Source organism: Sinohyriopsis cumingii, chromosome 2 (assembly GCF_028554795.1).
Source record: "Sinohyriopsis cumingii isolate HCF-2022 chromosome 2, ASM2855479v2, whole genome shotgun sequence".
NCBI lineage: Eukaryota > Metazoa > Mollusca > Bivalvia > Unionida > Unionidae > Sinohyriopsis > Sinohyriopsis cumingii.
The window spans coordinates 127,957,083-127,978,020 of record NC_142962.1 but is presented as its reverse complement, the minus strand read 5'-3'; the positions used below and the strand labels follow the sequence as shown (position 1 = coordinate 127,978,020).

At 33.8% G+C, this 20,938-nt stretch overlaps 1 protein-coding gene across 2 annotated transcripts in view; it reads right to left on the bottom strand.

Annotated features, from left to right (window-relative positions):
- Positions 1-1,014: 1,014 nt before the first annotated feature.
- The window catches only part of LOC149805795 (unconventional myosin-XV-like), a 180,016-nt gene continuing 160,092 nt past the window's right edge, over positions 1,015-20,938 (bottom strand). For both annotated transcript variants that reach the window (XM_089950497.1, XM_089950496.1), the window contains exons 46-54: positions 20,355-20,445; positions 19,814-19,980; positions 18,484-18,552; positions 16,881-16,945; positions 15,668-15,807; positions 15,181-15,230; positions 12,893-12,976; positions 12,190-12,324; positions 1,015-8,171 (exon numbers count right to left, since the gene is read on the bottom strand). In XM_089950497.1, the coding sequence (XP_089806623.1) occupies positions 8,076-8,171; positions 12,190-12,324; positions 12,893-12,976; positions 15,181-15,230; positions 15,668-15,807; positions 16,881-16,945; positions 18,484-18,552; positions 19,814-19,980; positions 20,355-20,445 (897 nt within the window). In that variant the 3' untranslated portion in view covers positions 1,015-8,075. The remainder of the gene's footprint in view (positions 8,172-12,189; positions 12,325-12,892; positions 12,977-15,180; positions 15,231-15,667; positions 15,808-16,880; positions 16,946-18,483; positions 18,553-19,813; positions 19,981-20,354; positions 20,446-20,938) is intronic.

The window sequence follows — 20,938 nt, the reverse complement described above, 5'->3', positions numbered from 1 at the left end:
AGTCCAGTCTTGAAAGTACTAATGAACACACAAGTGTTTTAGTGGCATCAACTGAAAGATATTTGCTAGTTGAGCTGAAGCGTCTCAGCTCAAGATATGCAGCCTTGCATATGTCATGACATATTGGTGCAATGTGAGAGTACTGTCCAGAGTAACACCTTGGTTTCGTACTGATTGTGTGAATTTAAAATGCTTGTGTTCCATGCAAGACAGTATGAAAGGCAAAAGGTTACTGCAAAAGGACTGATGTGATGAGATGATGTGAATATTTTAATATAGAAAAAGGAAATTTGTTCATTATTGTCTATCTGCATGTTAAAAATTGTCAATGAAGCAGTCTAATTTTCTGACCAAAGTTTGCACAGTTCGTGATCTGTCCTAAGCTGATCTCTCTCTTCTTTCGCATGTACAGTGGTTGGGTTTTCATCGGAAACTTCTATTTTATAAAGTTTTTGTCTATGTAAAAATAAGTCAAAAGATTCCACACAGCAGTGATATTAGTTAGAAATTTTTACCAGTATATATTGAGAAGAGGATTATTAACGATTCTGACTCCACTGAATTGTTTCAACAGGTATTGGACCAAAAATTGGTTCCATTTTTGTTAGGTTAAGCCGAAGGATATATTTAATGTGATTACAGATTTCCTGCATGGCATACTCCCTTTTTATAATATCAACATGTATGGACAGAAGGGACCAGATATTAATTCCAGCTCCTCTGGTACAACAACACAAAAGATGTACTTTGTTTACATTAATATCCTTATGCTGGAATACATATATGAAGTAATAGACAAAGTACATGTACGAAGTGATAGACAAAGTACATGTATGAAGTAATAGACAAAGTAATAGACAAAGTACATGTATGAAGTAAAAGACAAAGTACATGTATGAAGTAATAGACAAAGTACATGTATAAGTAATAGACAAAGTACATATATGAAGTAATAGACAAAGTACATGTATGAAGTAATAGACAAAGTACATATATGAAGTAATAAAGTCAATATTAATGAATATTTTTTATTACTTGCAGTATAAAAAGTATACATGTCAACTGCAGTGTACATAATATTTATGGGTTACAAGTTTCTCTTTAAATATATTTCGGTATCTATAGCAGCAGTGATTTTATAAACAACAAAAAATATCATCGTAATTGCACATACATTATACAAGGCTCACACGATGGTCCTACTCTATGTCGAAAGAGGTCATCACATTTATTTAAAGCAAAAGATATGTCATTTATCAGAAAGTAATTGTCACATGTTACATGATACAAAAGTAAATTTTGATTAACTCAACTTACCTTTAAATACAGTATGACAAATGCATATGTATGTATTTCACCATATGGAAATAAGTGTCACAGCCATAGTCCTGAAGTAAAAATGTCCAATCTAGGAATGTGGCAAATAGTAGATCCAAGTGATAATACTCGCACAAGACTGTGCTAGTTGATATTCTGTAGGTACAGTTACTGTAATTTTGTTCCCGTTTTTAATGTATGCGGAATTCGATTGGCAATTATGTAATATGTACATACTGCACATTTTTTTCTTAAATACATTGCACCCTTTTGTTTGCACTATTTTTATTTAGTTTATAAAAAAAAAAAAATCAAACCAATCCAGCAATTTCCTCCCAAGACCAAAGATTAAGATTAAAGGTTAGAAGTGGCCGTTTTCTATTTAAAAAAAACACCTAAATACAATCTTGATGTAGGGCCGAGTTTTGGAGTTTGTATTGCTGGATTCAGTAATGATGTTTTAAATATGACATGTACGTAGTCTAAAAATAACCAATTTATTTGCATGGACGATATTAAATGTGACATGTACCTAGTATAAAAATAACCAATGTGTCTGCATCAAGTGTGATATTTTTCTGTTTTAAGTGTCAATCCTACTGGAAACAATCTATCCAGTTAACTTGCGAGTCAACTTTAATGTTTCTTTCATATATGGCTATCTTCTGAAGCAAGAACAGCTATCAAACAGGCTGTTTGCTCATCCAGGCATCTATCCTGATCTTGGATACATATCACCTTAATGTGTCATAGCAAAGATAATGCTTTATTGATGAAGAAGTAAAAAGTTTATCAACAAACTTTAAATATGCATGTCTAATTTGCTTGCTATTTTCTTTAGCATAAGGTTTAGATTTCATAAAAAAACATCTTGGTTGGTGCACCATACGAGAGATACTTTCTAAGCACTAATTGCCTTTCCCTAGTTGCAAATGTATTTTTCACAAGGGGCAAAATAAAATTCTTTGTATACAATACTGGTCATAAATCTTGGACCTAAATGAGGATAAAATATTCTGCGATAAAAGCAAAATGTTAATGAAACAAAAGTTAATAAAAAATACACTATTTTTGGAATTACCTTCACAAATATATGTTTAGTTGAAAACTCACTTCTGGCAGGTGAAAAGTGCACTAGTACACTGTTTCTTATCAGTGCAGTGAACTATCAACATCCCAGTAACATTTTTTGACAAAAACCCCAAACTATTTAAGTGAATTCTTGCAGAAAATATTGAACTAATAATAATGTACAAAACAGTTACTATTAACACATCTGGGTTGATGTTCTCGCACATGTAGTACACTTTTATTTCACCTCACTGTCGACTTAAAAAAAAGGAACAGTATTTAAATTAACATGAGAAATATTGCTTCAATAAAATTAACTCTTAGCCCAAGGAGTGATCAAATTGAATAAAATTTAAAATTTACCTAAAAACAAATATTGCAAAAGGAAACAATCCTGTGTCTTTATCTGAATTGTGATATATCTATATAATATTACAAAATATAGATACCAATAAAATATAACAAGTACAAATCGTTAGTACAAAAAGGTTCTGGAATGTAATAAAAAATATTTCTAAATGAAAAGCCAATATACTTTTGATTTAACAAAGTTATAAAGCGTCCATAACCTAATGACAAGAGTCTCTGACATTAAACTTGTCACAGGAAAGTAATATAAACATTATGTATAAATATATTTACAGCATTTATATTTACAAAGAGAAAAGTTTAACTGATTATAAACTTTGTGAAATTCAACAAATCTGCAGTATTTTAAAACTAAAAAAACAAACAATGCATGTCGTCATGCAATGATCCAGCAGGTCATTTCTAAATGTGGCGAATGCAATGCATAGATGTGTGCACGTTTTGAAATATAAGCATAAAAATTCCTTTGTAATGATATATTATTACCACAGTAATATGATCTTTATTGCTAAATCAGGTTGAGTTGCCAGAAAATCCAGACCATTACAAGATAAAAAGCGCCAAATCATAATCCGGATGTTCTGTTGCTGACAACAAGATGTGATATCATAATCGAGATTGAATTGCTTTGATAGTGATATTTTTGTTATATACCTATAAATTTTCAAACGAATTAATAAAATCCAAAAACATAACTGAAAAACATCAAAATTGCTTAACATTTCAACTTTTCTTATATTAACTTCATCATCTTAAGTCCTAAAACAAATTTCATTTTTTTAACAGCCAATATATGCATAAATATCAGTTTTATGAAGGAGAGTATGTAAAAGGAATGTGTAGCAGTTGTTCATTTTCACTTGTTAATAAAATGAGTTTGTTAACGCATGGGGGCAGCAGACTTGTATGTAACTTATAGCTGTTGTGCAGTGTCCAATTTTGCATCACAAAAGATATCACCAGCTGAATAACTAGGACAGCTTCCATTCATGGCCCAGCATACAGATTTTAAACCGTTTCTAGCGGAAGGAGATGTTACAAAGGGCAGCATTATTTCAAGTTATTATCAGCAGGAGGAACAAATTGTTGGAACCAGACGACACAGATTTGTTAAAATAATGCAACTTATTTCCATTTCTACAGCACAATTATTTGCATTTGTTCAGTTGTAAGCAAGCAACCTTGATGAAAAGAGTAGTTCCAGCCTCATTTGAGAGAATGGTAATGTGGAATCAATGACAGTATCATTTCCTACTTTTGGTATTTAATGGAAAAAATCTGGCTTATTCATGAGTAGAAAATGTATAGGTGTATAATAAATAACATAAGCATGCAGAATACATAAGCTTTACTTAAGAATCAAATAGAAAAGCCAACTAGATGTGCCTATTTTTATTCGTTGTAATGTTTTTGACAACGTTCTCATTTATCAGTAATTAGCTTAACCATGTGACCAAAAATAAAATTTTATACTTCGAATGAATATAGATATATCTACCTATACTTGCTTATAAATTAGAGCAAACTGCACAGACCCAGATCTGACAATGTACTAGCAGATCTGGGTTTAAGCCATTTGTAAGGACTGATAAGTGGAGAAAACCACACAGACCCTGATCTGCTGGTACATTATGGGACAGCAGATCAGGGTCTATGTTTCTTGCAGCTGGCTTCAGCTTGTAAGCAAGTACATATGGTGGCTATATATTTGCCATTATTAGTATACTGTATCACACACGTGTACTTGCAGATCACATACACAAACATATGCCCACTGATGTGATACACTAACAGTAATAAAATCCCTTTTTTCTAAGGGGATGCTCAAGAGCCATTTCTTCAATTTGAGATCCAAAGACAAATGGGATCCCACGTTAACAATCACTTTAAAAAATAAAAACACACTAAAAACAAACCGTTTCATGCAACTGGCAATAAACTGCAGGACAAGGCAATTTTTTTAAAAATAAACCATGAAAGTAAGGCCAAGTTTGATATTTAGGTGTATTCACAACCAGGAAAGCAAGGCCAAGCTTGATATTAGGTGTAATCTCAACCATGAAAGCAAGGCCAAGTTTGATATTTAGGTGTATTCACAACCATGAAAGCAAGGCCAAGCTTGATATTTAGGTGTGTTCACAACCATGAAAGCAAGGCCAAGTTTGATATTTAGTTGTAATCACAACCATGAAAGCAAGGCTGAGTTTGATATTTAGGTGTATTCACAACCATGAAAGCCAGGCCAAGTTTGATATTAGATGTAATCACAACCATGAAAGCAAGGCCGAGTTTGATATTTAGGTGTATTCACAACCATGAAAGCAAGGCCAAGCTTGATCTTTAGGTGTATTCACAACCATGAAAGCAAGGCCAAGTTGATATTTAGTTGTAATCACAACCATGAAAGCAAGGCCAAGTTTAATATTCAGGTGTATTCACAACCATGAAAGCAAGGCCAAGTTTAATATTCAGGTGTATTCACAACCATGAAAGCAAGGCCAAGTTTGATATTTAGGTGCATTCACAACCAATAAAGTGAGGCCATTTGATAAATATTTAGGTGTAATCACAACCATAACAGTAAGGTCGTTTGATAAAAATTTAGATGTAATCACAACTTGAAGGAACAATAATCAGCAATCAATGTCCTTGTTAAAGTTTGTAGTCATCAATAAAACACTTGATACATTTTGGCTAAGCAGTATGACAATTCATCCACAAAACAAATACCCATAACACTTTCACCACACACATACACTTATAATTTGTTCATTTACATTAAGGGCAACTTTCTCCTATCCTGGCATTTCATATCAATTCAACTTTGCTTGTTTATCTTCCACCATTATTTCAAAGATTCCTTTTGAAGGTGGAGTATAATCAAGAAAAGATACGTTTAGTTTATTTCTATATTTGTAGATCAGTAACCAGTTTTAATAATTGGTTGTAAGAGATACAAGTGCATATATAAATTGTGATATGAAAAATATGTTTTATCTGAGAAAGTACATTTTATTTGGTTAAATACTCCACACATGTTGAAAGAAATCACATTAAAAAAGAAATCCATTGTGCCATTATAAACGATTCAACTTGTGCAACTATGTGTGACATCTGTTAACATGACGGCACACAAAGACAATATGATAAAATGATGTAATCTATATGGCATGGCTTTCTGTGTTGTGCTTTGTCTTGTCTATACCAAAGTGATCTGCTTTTACAGGAAAAGACTTCAATAATTCAAAGAACTGCAACCAAATGTGTCCATACAGACAAAATTAAAAAGGGTTCACAATCAATTACTATACAGGTAAACTTCAAAATTTGGCTGCTTTCATGTTGGACTAGCCTTTATTAACTTTTGAGAAATGTATTCTCCACACTCCTAATGATATGTAAACAAGAGCTATTTGTGATGAGTGCCACAGAGGGCCTGCTTGCTACAGTTTTAAGATAAAGATATAAAGTTGATCAACAAGGGCCATTACTCTGTCCAAAGCAGACTAGACACATAGGTCTACGAAATAGCATTCACATAAAAGAGCATCAGAATATGTTGAATGATTCTTAAATTATGCTGACTACAAATAACATCCTATGAAATGAGATAAAGCTGACTCTGACTCTGTCCAAAACGACGATGAAAAAAATCTCATATAATGCTCTTACCAAACTCTTTCAGTTCAATGTCAAAACAACACTTAATGTGCCCAACTCGGTCCAAAATGGAGGAGATAAGACTAAATCCATATAATTCACATGCAAGTCTAGAAGACATTGTTTGTATCAAAATGTTATCAGAACAAATTGAATGGTTCTTGAACAATGCTAGTTAAAAGCACCATCCCAGTGAAGACACAAAAGAATCGAGGACTATAACTCCCTCCAAAATGGAATTTACATGATAAAACCCTTACCATGCACATCTAGATCAATAAGACACGTTTTAAGTCATTGATAGAATGTTCACGTCAAATTGCACCAGTACCAGTGGAATGGTTTGTGAGCTGTGCCAGTTACAAGCAGTATCCCATAGGAAGGTAAATGTCCAAGGTCAAAACCCTATTCAGAATGGAGCTAACAAGACAAAATGCATAAAACATTATCTTTTAGACAAAGTTTCCACCAAATTCAACAGAATATATTGAACGGTTCTTGAGCTGTGTCAGTTACAGGAACCATCCCATGCACATATGTAAAGCTACTTGTCAAGGGCCATAACTCTAGGTATATAGACCATGCATGCATCAAACTGAAATCAGAATAAGTTGAATGGTTCCCGAGCCATGCTGGTTACTGGGATCTACTTTAGCTGTAAATTAGATCTAACAAGGGCAAGAAACCTGTAAATGGCTCATATACATCACAGGTAATTCACATGCCAATGACATCCATGTCTAAGGGTTACTGTGCTTTGGTGGGCCCTAAATATCGACCTAAAAATGCCTTTGAATCTTGAGGTATAATCTACCACTGTACCAAAAGGGAAGTGAATAAACCTTTGCAATGAACCATGGTATTAAGACTAATATTAATTTAGAGAATCATGTTACATCAGAGAGAGAGAGTCAAAGATTTGAACATAAATTGTGAAATATTGACAACCATTTAAATTTTTATGATCGTAAGTAAATTCCAATATCACTCAAAAGATGTAATCTGGACTTTAAATATTTAGGTCTTTTCATCTCTTAAAAGGGAATTGATTAAAAATTCATACCAAATGTTGACAGAAAATATTGAAATGATTCTATATACAAACCGTCAATTAATACCAGGATTGGTAACCATTTCGAGCAGAATCACCTCCTATTATAACTGCAGTCTGAGTTATATCCCTTTACACTCTCTATTTACAGGCAAATGGGACAATAGAGATGAAATATAGAAAGTGACAATTATAAGACATAACCACTAATCTTGGTAACTGAGAATGGAAATCAGGTCACAGGCTTGTGAGATAATCACTTCAAGCAGACAAAAAAAAAGACAAGCAAAATAAATGCAGTAAAAACAAACTTATAAAAAAAGTCCATTGTTCAATATCACAATGTAATCTACATTGTTTCACTCTATTTAATTCCATAATAATCATGGCATAACAAAACAATTACTTATTGGTGCAATATTTGCAAAACCTCATATCTACAATATTGCAATATCTGCCTGATATGTAATTTGTACATATATGTGTATTTACAAAGTCATTCTTCAATTGAGATAAATCCCATCCCCAGTGACATTCTAAACTGCAATCACTAACAACACTGTCAGTCCATTCATCACAAGACTTCTAGTCAATGAACACAAATCCTTTATGTCCTTGGGGTCAGCATTTTCTCAGAGGGACGCTTTCTATGTCGATTGATGACTTGCATGTACTGGCTTATCAAATTGGAAATGTCAGATCCCTAAAAAATGAAAATAACCATTTGGAATTATTTGTAATCAGTCATGTGGATCCATGTAACTTGTCATGAGCATCATCAAGTACATCAAATCTGTACAAATTAAGCACCGAAATGTGGGTATATATTACATGTCTGATGATACCTCCATGCTTCTGTCAAAATGTAAATATTGATGTCAACAAAAGATGGTGCCATGCAGAAAACGGAAAAACAGCATTTCTGCATGTGTATCAGGTGCTACATTGACACTATGCATGTGTAGAAATGGTGAACTGATGAAGAGGAAGAAAGAAAAAAAATTGGATGTTAAAACTTTAAAATGTACAAAAAAGTTGAGGTGTAGCTGCCTACAATTCCTTCAAATTGTGTGCTTTCAGGTATAAAAGCATGTTTATACGAGTCTGGCATAACTATATCTCTGAGGCAGTTTGTGTTTGGATGTTATAAGACGTGATTAAACATCACTGTAGAATTAAAAAAAGACACCAATATTAATCTTGTGCATTTTCGTAAAATGAGCGACTGGTTTTGTGTCATGCCTACATACATGTGTGTATTAGTCCAATAAATTAGCCCCCAAACAATACCAAATCATGAAGGTACTCTGTCTGATTCATCAGACTGTATGTGATCATGATGTGTGTAAAAGTGTTATTTATACATTTATAAATTTAATGTAATTGTATAATTTAAAGACTGATGTGTACAATGATTATTGAGGTCTTATAAACTGCTTGTCAAACAATTCAATACAGAGTGCCAACACCTGCAAGTCTAGTTAGGGATGATACTAACTTTTCACATTTAATCATGCAAAAAAAAATCACTTAATTGAAAACATTTTTTAATTTAACATTCATCTGAATCAATTTTTCTAGTCAACTTAACCAAGATTTTATTGTCTGGTTTTTAATAAACTGTATGTACATGCAGTGAACACCAAAACAGAAGAATGGCAATCCACAATGTGGTTCATGTCAGAGAAACCAATGCAAGAATGACTTTTGTGGCACACACATTTAAGCTCTACTATCTTTATACGCTGATCAAATCTGAGTAAAAATTCTGGTTCTGTATAAATCAATGTATACAGCACATGAAAGCACTTGATTCCAGGTATCAGCTCTATCTTTAAAACTCCCATTTATAAAACCTAACTTGCCGATGTTTTGAAACTGACTCACCAGATCTACGTAGACCTATAGGAGTGATGTATTCATTTAAAACATGTAATAATATGGAGTTTTCTATCAAATTCATAAAATACAACCCGACTATACTACTAAGTGCATACCAAAAGGGTAGAAAATGAAGTTTACAGATACCAAGGCTTTAAAAATGGTGGAAAGCTTCATCTTGCCAACAGCATAACATGATCAAGGACACAGGAAAGTCTTTAAAAAGACAAAGTATTTTTCTTGCTCTTTGCCACCAGCTGATTATATCTTCAAGTTGAAACCAACTTTATACCATAAAAACATGGCCAGGAAGAAAAAAAGATGACATAACTTTCTACAAATAATATCCAATAGCAGAATTATTACCACACTTTGCAATTTTTCTTTAATATTTGCATGAGAAGGGAGCAAAAATAGAGTTTGAGTGACAGGTGCAATGCAAACAGCTCCACTCACAATCATTTCCTAGAGCTTCAAACAAAGTAACTTATACTGAGAACTTAAATTTGGAAAAGACTGGCATTAAGGGGCATCAACTTTTCTAAATGATGTTGATCTTTTAAAAATCCAAGTTCAAGGTCTTGTCATTACACGCAACATCTGAAATAAAGACTTAAAACTGACTGAAAAGGGCTGTAATTCTGACAAAAGTGGAGTGGATGAGACAAAACCCATAAAAGACAGATTTGGGTCAATAAAAAATGTTCACAACATGAATTTCATTGACAAGTCATACTGGAGCAGAGAAGACTAAACCTATAAAATATATGTACAAGTTTATCACAAATTATTCATGCAGAATATGTTGAGCTAAGCTGTTATGCCAAGCCAAAAGTAACATCCTATGTTATGAAATTAATTGAATTGTGAAGGGCCATAACTTAATCTCATCTTAATGATGTCCAAGAATGGATCAAAAAGCAGTAACTTAGAGAAATTACCTTGTCAATGTCATAAAACTGATTTATCTATGACAAAATGAAAAGACTTAGATTAGATCCAAGTAGTTTATAGTATCAGAGTTAAAAATCTCTAGTGTTAAACAAGCATTTAGAACTATTTAAATTTTAATCAAGAAAACACCCATGAATAAACAAACATGAAAATGTTAACAATATTGGAAAGGAAAAACTGAATAGCAAGAGGCACATCTACACTACAAGCCAAATAAATATACCAAATGTCTTTGAGATATCTCAAAAGGTACTGGAGTTATGCCCCGGAAACAGAAGTGTAATAATGGATGGATGGATCGATAGACACTAATATTTATAAACCATTTGTCTAATATGTGTGCCAAGTTTCATTTGAAAATATTGTATGGTTTGGGTTTTGGGACTAATTGATACATCAATGTATCAATACTTTTTCCATGTCGATACAACAGATGAAGAATTGATAAAGAACAATACTTAGCCCTATACAAATTACTTTAATCTTCATCAGTCGGGAACAATTATTAGCTGCTTGCGTTTTTATTCTTAAAGTTGGAAATTCATCCAAGACAGCTGACACAGGCATATCCACTAATTTATGTCACATTAACAAAAATGCTTATTGACAACACCAACTTGCCTCCAACAATATGTTGTCACTGATAAAATAAATGAACATAAAGGACACATTCCAGACTAACAATGCCACACACTGTAAGTATTGCATCCAAACTCAATCCAAACAGATACAAAGCAATGGATAAGCTTCTCAGAAAGTGGCTATTAAATAATCCGTAAAGTAATTAAGTCATATATGGGGAACAAGTTTGTAATGTCTCTTTTTACCTTGATATTTGTGATCAGCAACTAACCATGTTAATGGGATTAAAAAACAGCACAGAATTACTGAAGGAGTAGATTCCAAATTGTACAAGTTAAAATCACCTTGGTAACTTCTAGAAGGCAAGTGGGTGTTGTCAATAATTACTTTTCCCCGACAGAAACTAGTGCTGTTTTTTTGCATATGCAGTAAGAACAATATGATGGATTTAGTTGTTAGCTGTCTCCACTTCCACACTCTGGCTTGTTCTAGATAAGATTTTCCTTAAATAAGTTAAAAAGCCACTGTTTCTTCAGTTTTGAAAATAAAATTGTAATGCCTTCCAAATTCAAGTGAAGGCATTAAAAAAGATGTTTTGACAGCATTCACACAATGAAAAACAAAGAGCATGGTGACCAAGAAGAGGTCTGCATCTGATCAAATGATGCAGTCTGAAAAAAGGTTGAATCAAAACCACTGACATCTAATGGGTAGTCTGTTTAGAAGTAAACATTTTTATCTGATCAAGGATGAGAATGGCACATAGACATTAAAAGTCTATGTCTGTCTATAATCTGCACAGGGGAAATAGAACCAATGTCAACATGCATAAAATGACACCACCCTACCAACTGCAGACCTTCAAATAATGAAAAGACCAAGTTGATATGTATATTGATAATGTTATCTTATTGTAGGCTCTACATCATGAATTGTATTGATACACTGCACAGGTGTATAATTTCATCCCTATTTTTGGAGTTATTTTCCAGAAATAAATTGTGATTGATGGAATTATGAGTGGAAATAACCCATTTTTATATCCCTGTACCAAATTTGCTAAGAAGCTTGGGTTTTAAAAAAAGATCTTGCTCTGCTGTCAGAATCCTAAACTTAAGTTAGATCTCGAATAGGTCTGACAGAATCCTAAACTCAAGTTAGATCTCTAATAGGTCTGACAGAATCCTAAACTCAAGTTAGATCTTTAACAGGTCTGTCAGAATCCTAAACTCAAGTTAGATCTCTAATAGGTCTGACAGATCTAACTTGTTCATTTGATAAGGGCAAATTTTGTGTTTATTTACCTGGTCAGTCTCAATTCTGACAATCTTCTGCACCATCAAGTTGCCCAACTTCATGTCCAGGTAGTTCTGATTACTGTCACTACGGTAACGCCGTGTGGACAGTACCTCGGTAAATGTGTACGCAAGGAATGTATCCTGCAATAATGATAATTCAATAATCTGAATCATATAAATGTTTGCAAATTTGGAAAATCTACAATATTGGTGACAATATTTAAACTTGGTTTACATATATCAGAATACCTTACATTCCTACTAATTTGTATAAAATGTCTGCAAGAGCAAATATTGCTAAATTTGAAGAAAGAAAAAACCCATACCCATGACAATGTTTTTATTTACTCTATCAGGAGTTACCTTATACACTAACTTGTAATTCAAGCCCAACTGCAAACTACACAGACCTAGATCTGCTATCACATAATGTGCCAGCAGATCTGGGTCTAATCATTTTATTATGAGTAATCAGTGGAATAAACAGATCCTGATCTGCCTTTACATTATGCAATAGTAGATCATATTCTATGTTGTTTGCAGTTGGACTCGATTTGTAAGCATGGTAATCAACAGCTAATGTATTCATTAATGCAAAATGATATGCCGCAAAAATGTAGTATTTTATGAACTTCTTGAGATCAAATGAGAGTAAAGTGTTTTGATGAATGCATGAATGTATGTACATGTATGCATATTTGACACCTACATGCGTTGTGGGATCCAGCAACAGAACTCCAGTCTTGTTGACTGCCAGTATGCAGTGACCATATGGAGGTTGCGTCAAGACTTTCTGCAAAGGAAAAATATAAAAATTAAAAAAAACATTTAGTTCATTTACGCAGAGGCTGTGATTGAATAAAAAGAAACTGCTACCGTATTGCACTATTACATGCAATATTTTGGTTCAATATGCTACAATACACAATCAAACACAATGAAAGGGGAGCAATTTGCTGATGTAAATACTATCTATACTTGCTTACAAGTTGAGTCTGCAAACAATAAAGAACCTGATCTACCAAAGCACAATGTGATTGCATATCAGGGTCTGTGTTGTTTGTTCAACTGATTAATCCTAACAAACTGCACAGACCCAGATCTGCAGGCACTTTATGCGACAGCAGATCTGGACCCATGCAGTTTGCAGTTGAACTTGACTTGTAAGCATGTACAAATGGTATACCTTACCTTTCCTTCATCATATCACCACTCCGATGGCCAAGTGGTTAGAGCGTCCGCCTTAGATGCAGGAGGTCATGGGTTCGAACCCCAGCCGAGTCATACAAAAGACTTACAAAAATGGTACTAACAGCTGCCCCGCTTGGCGTTCAGCATTATGGGGTTAGTTTTAGGACTTGTAGGCCTGGTGTCAGGATAATGTGACTGGGTGGGACGTCATGCTACATGTCTGCAGCATGATGCCCCAGTGCTAGACATTACTATAAACTGTCATACTGCAGACATCGTAGCGATATGACTGAAAAATTGTTAAAGCTACGTTAAAAATCCAAATCACACACACATCCTTCATCATATACCTGCTTTCAAGATGTTTTACAGTCTAGTAAAAATAAAAAAGGCCAGCAACTCTTAAAAATTGTGCTAGGACAATGACTGGTCAGCATGCATATCCCATGATGATGACCATAATATGTACCAAGTTTCAAAGTAATCCACTAAAAAAAATGCATGACAATTTGCATTCACATGATTCTGTCTTCCTCTGTATTCAGCTGCAGGACAAAATGGCCAATAACTCTTACAAAAATTGAGAAAGCACAACGATTTGTTGATATACACATTTTCAGATGATGACACCATAATTAATATGTACAACATTTCACAGTAATCCATCAAAAACTGAGGGACTAGTTGCATTCACAAGCATTGTCATACACTGCATGACAAAATAATTAACAAATATTTAAAAAATATGTCTGCTGCAAGACAAAATATATGGGGAGGGCAATAATCTGTACCAAACAGTGATAGCGTATTAACAAGATTCTGAAACACACCACACCAGACTCCCAAGTAAACAATGGCAATAACTCCTTTAAACAAAAATAAAAAACAAGTTTTGCATCTTTACTTTGTAAACATAGAAAATAACCAAATTTCATGTCTTTACTTGGTGAATATGGAAAGCAACCAAACTGCATGTCTTTAATTGGTTGTTGTTGTTGTTATAGGGTTTAATGCCACTTTCAGCACAAGATAGGCTATACATGGCGGCCAGTATAAATGGTGGAGGAAGAACCCGGGAAAACCCCAGAAAGAACCAATGACCCACGAGAAGCTACCGGCAAGCTTTCTCACATATCCACATTGGCCGAGCCCGAGACTTGAACCCAAGTAAACAGAGGTGAGATGGCAGTGATCCATGACGGAGAGTGCTTTAGACCACTTGCCACTCGGGGCCCCTGTCTTTAATTGGTAAACATGGAAAGCAACCAAACTGCAAGTTTTTAATTGGTAAACAAGGAAAGCAACCAAACTACATGTCTTTAATTGGTAAACATGGAAAGCAACCAAACTGCATGTCTTTAATTGGTAAACATGGAAAGCAACCAAACTGCATGTCTTTAATTGGTAAACATGGAAAGCAACCAAACTGCATGTCTTTAATTGGCAAACATGGAAAGTAACTAAGCTTCATGCCTTAATCTCAGATGGTACTAGAGTAAAAGTGGGAAGATATTCTATATATTCGAGTTAACAGAATCCTCTCAAAGACAAATCTTTCTTTGTGACCAACATGTATCATGAATATTACACTACACTCTACTTTTATAAAATATAGGCTTTATTCTGTATTTCCATTATGCAAGCTATTGTTCCAATGTAAACAATGTAGGAATTTAAAACAAGAATTCAAGCTTTTATTCCAAATGATCTGTGCAAAAGCTTTTATTTTTTTATTTATCACTTTTGCTGCCATCACATAAAACTGATTCAATAGATAAACCAAGTTTAGTTTATACATGTACTTACCTTCACCCTAAAGAATGTGGATCCAAACAGTGGCCATCTTGATAGGACCTCTGCAAAACAATGGCATTATTATTACATATCAGTTTTCAAAGTAGAAATTGCTCTAGTACCAGTGCTCAACTTTCACTTGCATAACCTTCAAGTTTGCTATTTACATTTTAATTTATTTTAAAAAAACAAGAGAAACAATAAAGCTTGCAGCAGACATGACAACTTTCTATCTCAATTACATTAATATTTTCTTATATTGATCATAAAATTTATTAAAGTTGATTTACCTGGGTGTTCCTTAATCAGAGTGATGAAACATTTGATTCAGATAATGGTGTGACCAAATACTTCACTGACATGTTTATGTTCCTTGACACTGAGATCCATCACTTATCTTGCTTCTTTTGGTACCTAGTTTTGTTTACTTGCTGGAGTACACAAACTAATCAATCCCATTATTATGTTATTATTATTATTATTATTCACCAACTCTTACCGACAAATCTGGCCATGCTCTCGGCTGACGACATTCTGCCAATGTTACCCATTTGATCATGTACCCTGTTCAGCCACTGCTGGGGGCGATAGTCTGGCATCTTTCGGACTAGGTCTGGCAACAGATGCTCCAGGTCTTTACTAGAAATGGAAAAAAGTCATTTTATGACAACAAATATCATTTAAAATGTATAGTCCCAATGCTTGATGACTTATGTTTGTGATAATGAAACCCTATTGGTGATAGCTTGTGATCCGTAACAGAAAGTGCTTTAGACCACTAGGGCCCCCCACAATGCTATGTCAGGGGTTTCTGTTTAGCATGCCACACAATGCCATGTCAGGGTGGCTCTATCTAGCATACCACACAATGTTATGTACGGGGAGTCTGTTTCATATGCCACACAATGCTATGTCAGGGTGGCTCTGTTTAGCATCCAACATAATGCTAAGTCTGGGTGGCTCTGTTTAGCATGCCATACTTGTGTGTATGTGTGTGTGTGTGTATTTAAAAATGTTTGGCTTCATCTATATTGCAGTTGTGTACTTTGCATATGTGAAAATCAGAGGACAAAAGCTCAGTAACAATATGTCTGTCATAAACTCTGAAAATTACAAGATGGTCATAAATTGTGAAAATCACAAGACCATAGCTCAGTAACAACATGTCGGTCATAAACTGTGAAAATCACAGGACCAAAGCTCAGTAACATGTTGGTCATAAACTGTCAAAATCACAGGACCAAAGCTCAGTAACAACAAGTCTGTCATAAACTGTGAAAATCACAGGACCAAAGCTCAGTAACATGTTGGTCATAAACTGTCAAAATCACTGGACCAAAGCTCAGTAACAACAAGTCTGTCATAAACTGTGAAATTCACAGGACCAAAGCTCAGTAACATGTCATAAACCATGAAAATCACAGTACCAAAGCTCAGTAACAAGTCTGTTATAAACTGTCAAAATCACTCAACCAAAGCTCAGTAACAAGTCTGTCATAAACTGTCAAAATCACAGGACTAAAGCACAGTAACAATAAGTCTGTCATAAACTGTGAAAATCACAAGACCAAAGCTCAGTAACATGTCAGTTATATAAATGAGACAAAAAAAATCACACACATTCATTCCATTAGCAACTACATCAGACGTGTGATCATTTTCATCCTCATTTTGCTTTCTAAAACTTAATAAAATACCTTCTGAGAACTTACTTTGTTGGCATGGCAACTTGATCAGCAGCTCTATGGAGGAGGGCAGCCAGAAGAGAAATATCCATCTGGAATTTTAATAAATCTTGTTTCCTTATAAAGTTAACAAATCATTGAGCAACATGTATTAAAATGTGGCTACAGTGCAATATTATCTTAGATCATCACTGCATTGCCATGACCAATATAAAAATATTGCAATATGGGAGGTAACTAATGATGCAAATTTGAGTTCCTACACAGCTTAAGTAGCATCAGTTACAACATATCATGGTACTGCTATTTATGTAAGATTTATCTCCCTTGTTGCAACATCACTGCAACATTTTAACATAAAAGCTTCATGCAACAAGTGATTATTTCTTGTGTATTTTTAAGTCTTAGCAATTTGCCATATAGTATGCTATTATGGTTTCTGTTGCCTATTATTCAACAATGTGCATTGTGAATTTAATAAATCTAATTTATGTTGACCATGTATGGTAATACCATGCAAAAAATTAAAGTAGAATTTAATTAAAATCTAGTTGAGAAAAGCTGACAACAGTACAGTGAATTTTCGTGTCAGCAAAAATTAGTAAAAATTAAGTCATTTTCCAAAAAGATATCAAAGAAATTTAAATTTCCATCAAAAGGTAATAATTTTAAATTATTTTTTTCCTCTCAGACAACATGTGCTTACAGACATGAACAGAATATGTCCTAAATGGACATGACAACAGCTGCCATACTAGAAGTTGAAAATTATGATTACCGACTGTCCAAGATGGGGACATTAAAACAGACTATGCATCATACATATTTTAGTCTGCATTTCAAGTGGTAGTGACTGAATATACACCATACTCCCTCAAACCTGCATAGAACATTATGATACCTAGTGATCTCTTTTCTTTTAAGTTGACAACAATTATAAAAAGGAGTACTGTAAACAGTACATGTATGTCTGCCATAGCAATTTATTTTGGGGAAACTGGTTTTCTTTTTGCAGATTCTGTGATCTCAACATAGTAAAGAACTTTGCTCATTGTAAGGAAAGCATAATTCCTTTTTTTAGTCCCTATGACCTTGAAATGACCCCAAATTTAATAGGATACTCTTACTGCAAAGGCTGGCCTTTGAAAACCTTTGGACAAGCTATCGTTCTAACCCCAAAACCAATAGACTTCTTTTTATTTACCAAAATTAACAAACACTGATGAAGGTATATGTTCGAGAACTGAATTTATTATGCTGAAATTTTTTATCATTTCTTTTTAGCCCAGTGATCTTGACATTTGACCTTTTGGCATCAAAATCAGCATGATTTTTACTTATTCATAGTGCAAGGCATTCACAAAGTTTACTCAAGCTTTGTGATGCAGAACCATTATTATTATCTGGATACCTTCTGTCAGTCACAGTGACTTTGACCTTAAAACTTTGATCTCAAAATAGTTTTTTCCTGACCTGAAGTACAAGCCTTCTACAAAGTTGGTAAAGGCAGATGGTCTAAAACCAAAGTTATAGTTAAGTTGTAGAAACAAAAAAAAAGTAAACATGATTTAAAGGACGATGACATAAAAATATACAGTAAGCCTATTGGTGGACTTGTAAAAAATATTACCTCATATTGTTTTGTCAACACACCATCCCTCATTGTGACCAGCAAACCTTCCTTGTAATCTGGTATACACTGGAATGAAAACAGTATTACTCAAAAGTACCAACATTTACAGCCAGCAAACAAAAAATTACAGCTGAAGAATTATGTTCCCCACAGTACATTCCTACATAGACACATCTGATTAGCATATGTGTGTACAGATCCAACTGCAAACTGCATAAACCCAGATCTGCCATTGCATAATGTGCCGGCAGACTAGGATCAATGTTAGTTGCTACTGGCCAGACTTTTTATATATGGTACATCAAATACACTGTGTGCGTTTGTTATAGACATACAATGTTATCTGTCATGAAAACAAACACTTAATATACCTCAAAACATTTTTCTTTTATTATTTTTATTTACAAAACATTGGTATTTACAGGTAAACAGGAATTTAGAAGTGGAATAAACCATTCACCGATCTCCATGAAAGAACCTTGCAATGGTATATGAACTACATTCAATATGCTTTTTTAAAGCACCTGATCAAAAAAAATTTTGGTCACTGAATATCTATACATGTTTATTCAAATGGCAGCACATTCCAGACTGATTAGAAGACAAGTTCTAAAATGTAAACCTTAAGATAAAAATTATGAAAAACTGTACAAAGATAAACCCTTTCAAATAAACATAGTCCGTCAAAATAAAACATAGCACGTAAGAATGCTATGTTTTAAAGGTAAATAAAAAAGATAAAGTTGCATATGCATATAGTTTAAAGGCACATCAGCATGATCCTGGCTATACATTGCTAATTCAAACCTAAGTTCTAAAAATTAAATCATAAACAACTGCAATTTTTTCAAAGATAAATCCTTCTAAAGAAACAAATGTAGTCCTAAAAGATCAAAGATAAAAGGTAAAGACCTTGGCAATATTATAAAATAAGAGATAATAGTAATATAAAAATAATATCTTTAAATTAGAGGGTCAAAATTTTATATAAACTTCATTCTTTAAAAAAAGTACCAGTTTTTTCTGGTGGTACATAATCATACAGCTTCTTAATTAATTCTGTGTCACATGGTAGAAGTTGATATTCCTTATAAGAATGTAAATGAAGCATGAAAAATATTAATCACAGTGATGTATCATTACATACTGGTTGGAAGCTGCATTATTTCTGCTCAAAATATGAACTATCAGACCCTACACCTCAAGGTCACAGAATGACCAATGACTGTCTGTGATATTGAGCAATCACAGGGTTCAACAACAAGACTTTCTGAAGGCACAATGAATTAAACAAGTACTTTTCAACCAATTCGACATAAAAACCTACCTGGGAATACATTAGTTCATTGTACAATACATTATCTATGGATCTGAAGGGGAAGTACCATACAGTTCTCTGGAATACAAGGTCATATTCTTGTTTGGCCCGCAGAAGTTCCGCCGTTACGTCAAGAATGTACTCATCTAACCGCAACCGTGTGAACATTCCACCTGCTGTTGGAAGACATAAATGAACAGTTGTGAAATTCTGACATTAAAGTTATAAGGTGCTAAAATATTGTTTTCACAATTAGACTCAACCATACTTTACACCACAACAAAAATATTGTCAACAGTCATAATTAACTTAGGAACTTTGCTAAGCTATCATTATAGACAAACATGCCCTCTTTAAATGACATCATTACAGTATTTCAAATGTGTCTATTACTTTTATGGATCCAAGCCCATGTAAAAGACAATAATTTCTTCAGCAACAACATATAAAACAAGTTGCTATGAAAAAAAAGACTTTTCCACCAGGGGAAGTCACTGTGACAGCTGTGCCCCAAATAACATCATGAAATAAAATAAAACTGTCTGCTTACCTGTCCTAAGAAACATTGTATATTCTTCTACTTCTACTGGATCATGGATCTGTAGCCTGCTACAGACATCCTCTATAGCGTCATGCACCACCTGGGAAAAACAAATTGCAAATGAGAAGCATCATAACCTTAAATATATATGATATTCCAAGCCAACTAATATATATAAATCATTATTAAGGTGCCGAAGTTGGCACCAGTGCCCAATTACATCATCTGTTAGTGCTCTAAACATCAGTTCTTCTTGCACAGAAAAAAAATTCTTTTATTGCAGTGGGTGGTTGAGAAACAATGGAATATGTTTTGATAAGGTCCATTAGTATGGAAATTTTGAAATTGACAACTAAGGTACTAGATTCCAGGGGGGTTGGTAGACTCTTTTGAGATCTTTTAAAGATCAGAAAGTCCTTTGATTGAAAAAGTATGCCAAATAAAGAGATCTGGTATGTACCATTTATGTTGCTAATCACTCCATGACAATATTACTTCCCCTACTGAATAGCAAATACTGTACTATAAGTAATACCTTCAGTGTATGTTTTATAAAAAAATTTGTAATACAGCATCTTATATCTGAACTCTTC